The sequence below is a fragment of the Acinonyx jubatus genome, chromosome X (assembly GCF_027475565.1).
Source record: "Acinonyx jubatus isolate Ajub_Pintada_27869175 chromosome X, VMU_Ajub_asm_v1.0, whole genome shotgun sequence".
Lineage (NCBI taxonomy): Eukaryota > Metazoa > Chordata > Mammalia > Carnivora > Felidae > Acinonyx > Acinonyx jubatus.
In genome coordinates, this window is record NC_069389.1 from 27681007 (window position 1) to 27695373 (window position 14367).

The following is a 14367-nucleotide window of genomic DNA, read 5'->3' on the forward strand; positions in this document are numbered from 1 at the left end:
CCCTGAGTGCATACATACGACAACACACACAATGATGTTTCCTTCTCTAAATCTATAGCCTACTTTCCTTCCCTTTGAGTCATTTCTCACCAACTGATACATTATACGTATTCTTTAACTAACTGTCTCCTCCCATGAAGAATGCAAGCTTAATAAGAGAGGGAGTTAGTCTGCTTTGTTCACTTAGATTTCCCCAGTATCTAAAACAGTGCTGGGAATATAGTAGATAAGAATTGTTAGTGAGATGGATGAATGAATGACTAAACTTAATTTTCTAATTATCATTGTTTATCTTTGTGAAAAAGCATTCTTCCAAAAAATCCTACTCTCTACTCTCATTTCTAAAAATTCCAGAGATTGGGCTTTCCTATTTGTAATTTAAACTGTAAGAGTCATATACTTGTTATTACTTGAAAAAGGACTATCCATATTTTAAATGCACATTATCTACACAAAAACAAATTGTGATGGTCAGTCATATCCATATTTTAAAAGGACTATCCATATTTTAACTGCACATTATCTACACACAAAAAAAATTGTGATGGTCAGTCATATCCATTTCAACCTGACCAGATTGCTGTATGTTAATTACTGCTGCTTATTAGGCCAGTGATTAGTTGTCAGTACGCACACATTGTCCCTCTTGTTTCTTCTTTCACAAAAATCTTGCAATTCCATTCGTCACCCGTGTGAGATAATATTACCATTGAAGGATTAAATTAGACATCACCAGCATTGTTTATGGAGCTTCTAAGAAAATAGTTCAACTGTTTGTCCCATCCCTTGATAGAAAAATAGGGACAAAAGATATTAAAAATAGTGGTCTACAAAGAAAGAGTATGGATTTATACTATTCCGTAATTGTGCCAAGAAGATCAGTTCTTGTCAAACTTTAATGTGCTTAGGAATCACTTGGGATCTTGTTAAATGGCAGATTCTGATTCCATAGATCAGACGGAGGACTAATTCTGCATTTTTAATAAATTCTCAGGGAATGTTGCTCCTGCTAGTTCTTGAACCACCTCGATCTCTAAGAAATTCTCATTGTAACATTGTTAGAAGAATTTAAAAATGAATTAACAAAATGGTGATATAAAATCACACATAAGAGTCTGAGATATTGCATCGTTAAAACGCTCACTACAACACATTTATCTGACAAACTAGAACTACCTGGAAAAATTAATTCATTTGTTCATCCATTCATTCCTATATTCACATATGCGATAGGTCAGCTACTTCACTTGGGAGAAAACCCACTATTTGTTCAGCATCTCCTTTGCTCTGTTCACTTACAAAGGCCATCTCATTTCAAGACTGGAACATACACTCGGGGGAAAAGAGATGAACCAGATTTGTGAGACATATTTTTCTCTCCAAAGTATTGATGGTGATTCACGACTGTTTGCCATGTTAGGGCTTGCGTTTTCACCCACATACTATTCAGATCTCTCCTCCTGCTGATGTAAACCAGGATGTAACTTCACCTGGCCTCCTTCCTGACTTGCTTTCATTTTCTTCCTTCACCACCACCAAGGCTTTACTTTCCCCCTGCGTGTCCTAACCACAATTATCAGAGAAGCTGATGGAACTTGCTGTGCTTATCTTGATGAGTCCTTGTAGAAATGTCAGGAAATCTCTTTTTCTCTCTGCAGGTTGCATTTTTCAATCAAATTAATTAGTTTATTCACAGAGAAGAAGATTTGCTGTTGTCCTTATGCCAGTTGTCTTCTCATGCTTCCACAGTTGGAACTTTTGCCTTTTTCTTCTCTCTCCCTCACCTCCCACCATCCGAAGGGTATTCTCCAGCATAAAAGGAATCCAAACAAAAATGATTTCACCTCCTGTCCATAAGGTTGCCAACTCGAGGATGGCAACAGGCACTGTCCTGTTTTCATTATTTTATTTTAACTATGCAATCAGGGGCACTTAGTTCTTTCCAATTTCATAAATAAAGATTTTTAATTGACCGATAGCAGCTTATGTTAGTGCCAAGGCTACCTTAACAAACTTCTTTACTGCATTAGCTTCATCATCAGCTCACATCTATGAAGGTATCAGAATTGTAGTGGAAAGAAATTTATAGAATTTAAGAATCCAATGGAAATGGAGGAATAAGAGGAAAAAAGGAGGGAGAAGCATCTGCATGTTTATGTTTTTTACTGGCATTTCTTTATAAAGCGCACTTCTAAATATTTCCGTTGCAAAATTTTAACTTCAAATGTAATTTCAATTACCTTGAACATACTCCCTCACCCCCAGAGAACACACCCAAGATCATAGCCTTTGGGGGGAAAAAATCAAAGAGGCAATTAGAACAAGCTGGGGAAAAAAAGTGAAAAATATATAAGAAGCAAATTATTAACCATTATGGTAGAGTTAAAATAATTAGCCCATGGCTAGTCATCTTATTTACAATGATGATCATTCTTTGCATTTTGTAATTGTTTTGCATTCACGATCTACTTTTTCATACTCTATGTCAGCTGATATCTTCTCGAGGTGTGTCAGGTTCATACAAGTGCTGCTGTTTCAACAATCAGTAAGTGAGAATCACAGAGGGGAAGTATGCAACCCCAGTTCACATAAACAGGTGATTAAGAAAGTGAGACCTGGGGGCGCCTGGGTGGTTCAGTCGGTTAGGCATCCGACTTCGGCTCAGGTCATGATCTCGCGGTCCGTGGGTTCGAGCCCCGCATCGGGCTCTGTGCTGACCGCTCAGAGCCTGGAGCCTGTTTCGGATTCTGCGTCTCCCTCTCTCTCTGACCCTCCCCCATTCATGCTCTGTCTCTGTCTCAAAAATAAATAAACACTAAAAAAAAAATTAAAAAAAAAAAAAAAGAAAGTGAGACCTGGGGTGCTTGGGCAGCTCACTCCAGTGAGCCTCTGACTTCAGCTCAAGTCATGACCTCGTGGTTCACCATTTTGGGCCCTGCATGGGGCTCTGTGCTGATAGCCCAGACCCTGGAGCCTGCTTTGGATTCTGTGTCACCCTCTCTCTCTGCCTCTCTCTCTCTCTTAAAAATAAATAAACATTAAAAAAAAAAAAAAAAGAAAGAGAGGCCTTATCCCTTTGGCAAATCTGAGTAGATTTATGGTTAGGTAGAAATAGGAGTATTTTGTTACCCCTATATATTTTTAAATTTCTTGTTAGATAACTATTAACGGTTTGGGGGATACATAGTACTTCCTAGATGCGACCTGTATATAGCTAACATTTATGTGTATAATGCAAGGATACCTATTTCCAAAGCAAAAAGGATCCTGACTAGGGCAACCGCTCAGTTGCTTAAGTGTCCGACTCTTGATTTCAGGTCAGGTCATGATCTCACAGCTCCTGAGTTTGAGCACCGCACTGGGCTCTGCACTGACAGCATGGAGTCTGCTTGGGATTCTGCTGCCTTCACTCTCAGCCACTCCCCAGCTTGCTCTGTGTATCTTTCTTAAAATAAATTAAACTTAAAAAGAAAGGATCCTGTTAAAAAGGCCAAAAAATAACAAAACTAAGTATAGCAGGAATAGTTCATAAATTAACTGTTGGGCTAAAATAACAGAATATACTCGTGGTATACCACAACTACCACCTGGCATAAGACCTGTCATTTTTTACTTGGGTTACTGCAGTGACCTTATAACTGCCCTTTCCTCTTCCAGTAGCATGACTGAGATGTTCTTTACCTGTCTCACCCCTACTTAAAACATTCTGGTGGCTTTTTCTTGTATGATAGGGAAAGATAGGATCAAATTGGCAGAGAGGGAAACGTTGGGACCTGAGGTCCCTTGGTGGGGAAAAACACAGATTTTTGGAATGGTGCTGGGAGCGTCACGGCAAACCCCCTTGGACATAAGGTTCCTCTTCAGAATGTAACAGACACCACCTACTCCCCCTCAGGTTCCCCTCAGTAATCTGACAATCAAAATATCTAACTAAAATAAGTAAAAGCATAAAGCTTATGCTATAAGAGGGACAGTATGACCCTAGTCTGATTCCTCACACAATGGAATGGAGCCAATCATGAATGGAGGACCCAGCACGTAGAGTTATGAAGCCAGGGAGGGTAGAACCTGAGAAGGAACAAGGGAGAAGGGAAAAAGGGGGCAACCAGAACCTTATAAAACAAAGACCCTTGCCTATAGTGGGGGGTATTCACTTTTAAATGCCCCGTCTCTGCAAAGAGAGCTTTCATACTATTCTCACTTCCTGATCTCATACTCCAATAAACTTTGCCTGCTGTTCATTTTGTGTCCACCTCTTCATTCTTCCAAGTGGTGAGAGGATGAATTCCAGGTACTGAGGTCAAAAAAAAAAAAAAAATCCTGGAACACTTGCACTTCCACTAGAACTCCAAAGCCCTTTTCTCTTACCCTAACACCACCATACAAGAGGGGACCCTTACCTCTCTTTTAACCCTGTCTCATACCTCCACTACCTAACCTTCCCTCCTGCAACTTTCCACTCATGCTGATCCTCGCTCCCTCTAACAAGCCGGTTGTTCCTATTTTAGTGCCTTTGCATTGGCTGTTCCCTCTGCCTGAAATGTTACTCTCCTGGTTAACAAATGGTAGTTCCTTCTTGTCATTCAAATTCAAATTAAATGGTTAACACCCCAGAAATAACATTCTTGGATCACAAACACTAAATATCAGCTAGGAGTAAGTTTTCTGAGGATATTAAAAGGCGCTGTGGTACGGAGATGCTTCTCCCACCTTTCATCCTCTGGGGTTCATTTTTTTAAAAAAAATTTAATGTTGATTCATTTTTTTTTTTTTTTTGAGAAAGAGAGATAAAGAGAAAGCATACACAAGCAGGGGAGGGTCAGAGAAAGAGGGAGAAAGAGAAAGAATCCCAAGCAGGCTCTGTCCTGCCAGTACAGAACCCAATGTGGGCTCAAACTCATGAAATGTAAGATCATGGCCTGAGCCAAAACCAAGAGTCAGACATTTAACCAAGCATTCAGGTACCTTTCTCTTGGGTTCTTTCTTTCTTTCTATTTTTTTTTAAAGAATTTTTAAAAGTCTACTTATTTATTTTGAGAGAGAGTAAGTGCAAGTGAGGGAGGGGCAGACAGAGAGGGACAGAGAAAATCAGAGGCAGGCTCCGTGCACTGTCAGCATGGAGCCTTATGTGGGGCTTGATCTCATGAACCATGAGATCATGACCTGAGCTGAATTCAAGAGTCTGCAGTTAAACCGAGCTACTCAGGTGTCCCTCTTGGGTTCTTGTTTTAACAGCCTCTCTAGAGCTAAAGGAGATCTGGGACTTAAACTCTTATGACCAATACTTTGTCCCTAATGCCTGGAAATGTATCTGATATCTTGAGGTACTCCATTAATATTTGTTAATACTTATGTTTGTGTGTGTGTGTGTGTGCATGTGTGTGTGTATAATTATAGTACATATATAAATATATACATAATATATAGTTATAAGCTTATATGTATTCCCAGTTCGTTTTTTTGTTGTTTTGTTTTTTACATTTATTAAAAGATAGCAACTTAAGAATCCTAGCACGGTTTCGGTTATATCTTATATGCCCAGACAAACTTTAATTATCATTCCTCTCATCACAAAATCTATGCTTAGTCAGGGATGACAACTTGGGATGGGGTCTATCCACACTCTGTCTATGGGAGGGAGAGATGAGAAATGTAGACTGATCCATTTTTGTTTGCTAGCAATTTATCATGCCTTCCTACTTCAGAAGATGCAGAGGTTTGGAAAGAATAGGTGATGCTCCCTATGAAGCTCATCATCAACAAAGCTCATGAGAATAGAAAGTGAATGGGTAGCAATCTATAAAAGCATGAAATAAAACCTAGAATTATTATTATTTTTTTAAATACTGATGATATCCTATTGTCATAATTAGCTCTTTGGTTCCTTCAAAAAAATCTATTAAGAATCAGGTCCAGCACGGTTTGCATAATGGCTTATCTCAATTCGATTTTAATAGGTTTTATGCATGAATACACACAAAGTTAGGGAAAGCGATATGGAAGACTTACTTTTACAACCTTACAAAAGATTTCTGGATTTGCTTTGCAAAATCATACTTTGTGTATGGGTATTTCAATAAACTGTCCAGAAATGACTGTGTGCTACAGGTGGTTCCATATTAGTGTCTCATTTTCAAAACTCTATGTTTTAGCAAAAACTATGCCAGCTAAGAGGCCGCCCTTGCCTTCCTAATAATCATTCCAAGTGCTTAAACACATACCAAAGTGCCCAAATCTTCCCTCAGGACAAAAGTTTTTTTTTAAGTTTATTTATTTATAGAGAGAGAGAAAGAGAGAGAGAGTGCACAAGCGAGCAGGGGAGAGGCAGGGAGGCAGGGAGAGAGACAGAGAGGGGGGGGGGACCCCAAGCAGGCTCTACAGCATGGAGCCTGATGTGGGGCTTGGACTCACGAACCTATGAAATCATGACCTGAGCCAAAATCAGGAGTCAGACGCTTAACTGACTGAGCCACCCAGGGACCCCAGGACAAACTGGTGTTTTATGTCAATCTTAGCTAAGGACTGATGTTGTTATTTTAGCTTTTCCATCCTCCAGCAGGATGGGGGTAAAGAAATTACACACATACACACATATGTATGTATGCATGTTTGTGCATGTGTATGTGTGTAAATATGGGCATGTGCACTATCATCCACGTATGTGTATCTATGCTATTATCTATCATCTAATAGTAGATATCCCTTCAAGACAGGCATTTTTTAAAGTAACCTTGCTTTTAAAACGGACTACAAATTTGGGATTTTAAGTTGAATTCACCTTTTCTTGTAACTCAGTCTCAAAGGTAATTAATTGATTAGCATGAACACTTCATGCCATACTGTCAGTCTTACCTAAAAAAAGGGATTGGTGGGGCACCTGGGTGGCTCAGTGAGTTAAGCATCCAACTTTGCTTGGGTCATAATCTCATCGTTCATGAATTAGAGCCTGCACTGGGCTCTGTGCTGTCAGCTCAGAGCCTGGAGCCTGCTTTGGATTCTGTCTCCTGCTCTCACTGCACCTCCTCCGCTTGCACTCTGTCTCTCTCTGCCTCTCAAAAATAAATAAGCATTAAAAAAATTTTAAAAAGGGATTGAGGGTTTGATGGGGGCACTTAGCCTCCAGGAGGGAATGGGAAAAGAGAACATAGGAAGGAGAAGACAGTGGTTCTACCATAGGATTTTAAAGACAAGCAAATTTTATCTGAGGTTACGTTAAGTTGCACAGATCAGTGAAAATAGGAAGTTGCTACCTGAAGAATGTTGAGACACGACCATAAGTAAGAGAGGTTCTGTATCTTATAATTTATGATAATAAATGGGGGGAATAAATGAGTCAACCCTTGGGCATGGATATGAGACTGACTCAATTGTTAGAATATGGCTGTTGTAACTCTAACTTTCTAGGGTTAGTTGCAATCATCAAAATGGGCACATCAGGGGAAAACGTCAGTATGTATAGAGACTCATATCTCCTGGTTTGGAATACCAATATTTGTGAAAATTCTATCCTGCATATGCCTTATTTAGTCTTTCAAAAGACAGGAGTTTAAAAATGTGTTTTCCCCCTCCCTATTGTCACACTATAATTTAGTACTGAAATAGCAATCTTCCCAGCATATCTAATGAGCTTCTTTGGTCCTAGTTTAAAGCTTTTAATCTTCATAAATAATAGCTAAGTAAACTTAAGGCGCTTGGACAATTTCTTTAGCTTAATGTATTCAAATCCACAGTTAGCACTTCATTTCTTTTCATTTAAAAATAAATCTATCTTGTCTCGATAGGCTCTACATGAATACACACACCTAACAATATAAATCAAAGCAACACATCCAGAATGATGAGATCTACTTGTTACCTTTATAAGAAACATGCCATTTTCACAAATATCTCAAAAATTCTTTTTTGATAAAGTCAATATGTATTCTTAAAATAATTCACTACCATATAGTACTTGCACAAGGATTTCCAAACATAGATTAGAAGTAATTTTTTTCAAGAGGATTTCCATAAACACATGAGAAACTAATATTTTGAGAGCTTTTCCTTCAGAAGAGAAGTTTCCTGTCAACTGTGCCTAACAGATGATTTTATATGCATGGTTTCCTGTTTACATTTCTGTTGCCTTCCATGGTCACATTTTAATTTTTGGAAAAAACTTAGAAAATATTAACTGTGACAACAATTTTGGCAACTTTGAGAGCAGAGTTCTGTAGATAATGGTTCTTCTATCCAACCTCTCCACATCAATCACAAAAGTGAAAAACAAAATATAACAGACATGAAAATACAATCCGAACATGCCCTAAAAAAGAGCTACATGTTCTAGGAGCAAACTGAGAATCCCAACTTAAATGAGAAACTGTATCAAAGTAATCATACAAGTCCAAAACTCACTATTTTTAGGAATTAAAAACAAAGACTTACTTGCTCTGTTTTTCCATGCTAGCTACCCTGAGGCATTCCCATCTTGAATTTAGGAGATTCATTTGTTCTTGTACTTCGGTTTCTTCATCTTCTGATAATTTCCCTGTTCCAATCAGTTGACTTCCCAGTTGTAGAACATTACCAACTCGTCCCTGATGAGATGTCAAATCCATCATGTACCCCTGACAGGAAAAGAAGGTGAAAAAGTGGGCGCTTTAGGTAAATCATTATGGCTTTGAAATTTATTATTTTTTTTGCAATTTTCAATTTGTAGCCCATGTAAATTATATTCCAGTAAAAGGATGTGAATTTTTATTTAAGAAAACCCAATAGCGCTTTAAATATGAATTAAGGGCCTTCCACAGAAGCAGATCCTGAGATAAGGATCTGTATGCAAGTGATGTACTAAGTAAAAGCTCCCAGAAAGACATGCAAAGGAGCCAAAGTAGCATAAAATAGGACAGCAAAGGGGCGGAAAGCAAGTTAAGTGTGTCACTTCAAGAAAAGTCTCCCATGAAGGGCGGTGTAGCCGGATACCACATGGGTCCTCCAGAGTGACTGTTCTAACTCAGCATCGCTTTGACCCAAGAGAAGGGAGCTGGGCTCTCGTATCCCTGGCATGAGTCACTGGCAAAATGAGATCTCGGCAACTTCAAGGGTCATTCTGCAAGACAGAACTTTAAATGCAGGCTGTTGGAATCCCACGCCCATCAACACTGATTTGTTTCCATCTCAAAATAAAAGCTAAATTACCAAAGTACAAGGATCTCACAGAGTAACTGAGATAAAAAGAGGGACTTGTCATTATGACAAGTCATGTGCTTGGTTTCATCCATCAACGTTTTGCTTTACCTCGTGAGTATGAAATTGTTCTTTCACTTCTTCTACATCATTAGAAATCTCTCCTTGGGCTTGCAATGTGTCCTCAGCAGAAAGAAGCCATGAGAGTACTTCTTCTAAAGCTGTTTGGTAACTGTCCAGGGTTACCTCAGTCTCCATTGATGAACGGCCAATATCATCAGGAGTTTCCAAGTGCTGCACAATAAAATAAATTGGGTGTTATACAATGAGTATCTTTGCAGACTGTTCCAGTACATTACATGATAAATCGAATGAAATATTTAAAATGCTAGAAATGCCCACTTGCATTACCAGAGACATGAACAGCAGACACATACAATACCAAGTCTGCATTTTAACATCTCACAAACATACACACAAATTCTCAAATGGCAGTTGAAATCCACTTCAAATTAGTATTTCATTAAAGCTTTTCTGGATTATAGTAAAAATGAATTAATACATCATCTCTTCATGCTGTATTTTAAATGCTACCAATTTTCAGCCATAGGTAACTTTTTCATATTATATTTTCAATCATTTATACATAAACATTATTGGTATTATATTTACATACTTTTGCAATGGCATTAAAGGAAACATCTCTTCCCAAGAGAAGGGAATGAACTATTTCTGAAAATTCAAAGAGCAATAAAGTTATCAGGTTGAAAATAAATGAGGGAAACAGATGAAATTTAAACAGAAATACCTCATTCACACAACTGAAATTTCTAACAGTATGATGACTTCTATAAATTAAGCTTTTATTTCCAGAAGGCCATGGTTTCAGTAGGAAGGCATTATCTTAGAAGATGTAAAATATGAAGCATTTGCTTTCACATTCTTTTAAAAATGTTAATTTATTTTTCAAAGAGAGAGTGCATGAGTGGAGGGAGGTGCAGAGAGAGGGGGACAGAGGATCTGAAGCAGGCTCTATGTTGACAGCAGAGAGCCCGCTGGGAGGCTTGAATTCATGAACTGTGAGATCATGACGGGAGCCAAAGTCAGAGGCTCAACCTACTGAGCTACCCAGGTGCCCCTGCTTCCATATTTAATTAGTAGGATGTTAAGTAAGATTCCCAACAGTTGTCTTGAAACTCTGAATTTCTGAATAAAGCTGAGAACAACAGGTACATAGTCCATAATTGTAACGAGAAGATCCAGGCCACCTATGAAGGCACTGCTAAGAAGGAACCAGAAGACTGGCCCCACCACTTTCAGCCCATTACCTAGCTGAAGGTACAGAAGAAGAAGTACAGTGACTGGAGAAAACTGATGGGGAAAGATTCTTTTGGAGTAGTGGGAGTACTAGGCATGTCCATACCTCCTCCCCACCTCAAGCTAAGTAATGGAGACTTTAAAAGACTCACCTGTATATAACAGGTTAGTTTCCAGGATGGAACACTGACCTCTAAACCTGGTTGGGTGTTAGCAGGGATTCAGAAGCAATGGGACCAGTACTACCAAGTACCAGGAGACAACTCTTGGGGTAACTAATGTGTCCGCTGCTTTAATACTCGGGCAATTGCCAATGGTAAGAATTCGAGTAAATAAGAAAATGTGCATGAATTTTTATTTGGGTAAAGTACACTCATGGTACATTGCTGGGCTTCAAATATCTTAAGAAAGATGGCATTCAAGAGGGTTTCCTGCTGAAGTAGGGGATACAAACAAAGTGTTGACACAGTGAAGCAGAGCAAAAATATTGAAGAAGTGTTTGGAGAGGAATCTTCTGTATACTCCAAAGACACTAAGCAAACACCAGGCCCTAACAAACAGGGTTCTGCAAAGGAAACAAGAGGCAGCATAGAACAAGCAGAAGCTACTTGGGAGACTGCATGATCTTGTCTAGAAAAAAAATCCCCCCTTTTGATGGCTTTCCTCTGACAGGTCTGCCTTGAATTTCTAGTCCCTCTCAATGCTGGGCCTTATCCCACGGAGCTGCCAGCACCAACTTAATTGTGCTCTTCCAATAAATGCTCCTATTTTGAAACTTTATTATTAAAAATTTCTTCAACTATTAAGTCCTCTAAGATGGAGAGACATTGGGGGAGGGCTTTGTGTGGTATTTCCATCAAATGATGCATTCTTCATGTGTTTCTAGAGAACTGGCAGAAATATGTCATCCTGATAGGTCAAGATCACCCAACTCTAGCATCTCGAATAGCAAAAGGACCCTGAGCACAAGTCAAGGCAAATTTCTGAAGGTCTTAGGGGTTTGAACAAGTTCCATGGTGTATCCTTTCTCTCCATCCCTAATTACTATTAATAACAGATATCAAAGTCAGCATTAAGAGGAGAAAAGTCACACAAAGGTAGCCTGGGAGATGTATGTAGTCAAGAGCAGCTTCATAGTTGTGCAACCTGAGCAGTGGTACAGTGCCCGAAGGCTCAGAAACATACCTTGCTTGTTTTAACTGTTTCCTGACACTGCCCTTAATAATGTTATCTTTGAACGTGGGTAATGGAAGTGAAGTCCAATAAGGTGACAAAGGAAATGTGCAGGGGAAGTAAGTATAATATGTGTGTCGACCCCCATTTGCATATAGTGTTACTGATGTGCCATGAGCATAAAATTCGGGTGGACACACACTATGCGGGGATGGAGCAACACTCAAGCCCGTCCAAGGGAAGTATGTCTACGAACGACCGATGGCACTAACAGCCCCAAGAACTCGTGCTTTCTGTTTGAACCAGAACTTGCTTCAAATGCAGAAAGAAGGCAATTCTAAGAAAACAAGAATGACCACAGAGTCCTTGGATATCCCTTCTTACTTGTATTTCGTTCCCATATCAGCCAACCATTTAGGCTGAAATTGAGGACACAAAAAGAAAGGGAAAGGCAACCCCGGGTTCCTTGTCCTTTCAATCCTGCCTTACTCATCAGAATGATGAAAGTACAGAATAGGAGTAGAACATGCACCTATCAAGAAGTGAAATAAAAACAGCTAAGTTAGTTGTGCAATGTTTCCACATTAAGAATGAAATACATAGGCATGCACAAGCTACAAAATACAAATTGTATAGTGCCGGTGATTCTGCAGGAGTTAAATGGTCTTATATTTACATTTACAACCGCAATTGCACAATGTAACAATGAGCAATAAAACCCATGCTAATACTTTAAAATTTTAATTTTCTTTGTTCAGTATGAAGTTAAACAGCAAATAAAAAACACAATGGCAAGTCAAGAAAGAGAGACCATGGAATAAAGGAAAACAGCTTTATAGTTTAATTTTAACAGCACTTTCCTTCCTGCTCTTTGAACAAGGGGCCCTGTATTTCATTTTTCACTGTACTGCACATTGTGTGGCCAGCGCTGTGTGTAGGTGAAAAAAAATACAATTCAATTCTGAATATTTTGGCTTCTCTGGGTTACAGGTGAGAGGAGACGGTGCTTTATTATCATGTACGCTAGAGCGTGGCTGTAAAACCCAAGGGCTGTGGAGGCAGTGTTTGAATCTTGACTCTGGTCTGAGGTCTTATCACCCTGGGAAGGTTACTTAGCTCTATCATTAGCCTTAGTTTCCTCCTAAGTAAAACAGGAGCAGTGATACTTTCCTAATAAGATTGTGGTAAAAATTAAAGAACAGTATATCAAGTGTTTAGCAGAATGCCTGATCTTCTGCAAGAACCCAAGAAAGTGCATGATAACTGCAATTATTATGGGATTCTTATATGCAAAAGAACCATTATGAAACTCAACCTACTCCACTGTTATCATCTTGAGTCACTGTCCAGATTTCAAAAGCCAAAAAATTATTGTGGAAAAAATGATCCGAAAAACTTCTAAGAGTAAGCATCAATTATACCTTTATGAAACGTGAACCTTAACCTAGCTCCTACATCAAAGTTCTAAAAATCATTACCGATCTTGATTTCAAATGTATCTTCTCAAAATGATAAATTATAAACAACACTATTACTCAGGTAACACAATACATTTTACCAATGTACAATTTGGATTACAAAAGTAAACATTCCCACTGATAGATAAGTAGGTAAAGAAGATGTGACATATATACACAATGGAATATCACTCAGGCGTAAAAGAGGCGGAAATCTTGTCACCTGTGACAACTCAGATGGACCTAGAGGGCATTATGCTAAGTGAAATAAGTCAGACAGAGAAAGACAAATACCTTATGATTTTACTTCTATGTGGAATCTTTTTTGAAAAGCAAAACAAACAAACAGCAAAACAGAAACAGACTCATAAATACAGAAAACAAGCTGGTAGTTGTCAGAGGGGAAGCAGGGAGATGGGTACAAACTTCCAGTTATAAAATGCTTAAGTCATGGGGATGTGAAGTATACCACAGGTAATACAGTCAATAATATTGTAATAACTCTGGTGATAGATGGTAACTAGACTTATTACAGTGATCATTTCATAATGTACATAAATGTCAAATCACTAGTTGTACACCTGAAACTAGTAAAATATTGTATCCCAACTACACTTCAATAAAAATAAAATAAACACTTCATGATTTATTGATATTTACAGAAGCTTGAAATTTTGGAGACAATTTTAAAAGGCAAATCTTTATAGTCAAGGACACGAGGTCTAGTATTCATAAATTCTGAATCTCAAAGTTTTGTCTGAGGATGTTCATAAAACAAAAACTTTGCAAAGACAGCCTTATTAAAGCTAAACTCAAACATGAATAAGCTGTGTAAAATAAAAAAAAATAACTCAATTCATTATTATTTGTATGCATAAAATCAACTCTACATACATAGATGATTATGGTCAAAATTGTCATCAGGGCTCTGAGTAATTCCTTCTTTGTCTAGACAACTATTTTTCAAATTTGTTAGTCATGATTCATCAATGATTCATGAAATCATTTTAGTGGGTCATGACCAGGAATATTTAATGGGTCATGACTAGGAATTACTTAAAATTAAATCAAATTAAATTAATAAAATAAATATTAGCCTGTGTCATTTATATTAAGGATTAATATTGCTTTCTGAACTTTTGTTTGAGATATACATATATGTGTATCTATGTATATATGTGTACGTATATGTTCCGGGTCAAGAATAAAAAAGTTATTTTCAATAGGTCAGGAAAGAAAAATGGAAACAATTCTA

General features: G+C 38.2%; 1 protein-coding gene across 16 annotated transcripts in view; it reads right to left on the reverse strand.

Annotated features, from left to right (window-relative positions):
* DMD (dystrophin) overlaps positions 1-14367 on the reverse strand; it is a 2092562-nt gene that overhangs the window by 1436423 nt on the left and 641772 nt on the right. For all 16 annotated transcript variants that reach the window (XM_053201917.1, XM_053201921.1, XM_053201923.1 and 13 more), the window contains 2 exons: positions 9277-9459; positions 8425-8606 (listed from right to left, as the gene is read on the reverse strand). In XM_053201917.1, the coding sequence (XP_053057892.1) occupies positions 8425-8606; positions 9277-9459 (365 nt within the window). The remainder of the gene's footprint in view (positions 1-8424; positions 8607-9276; positions 9460-14367) is intronic.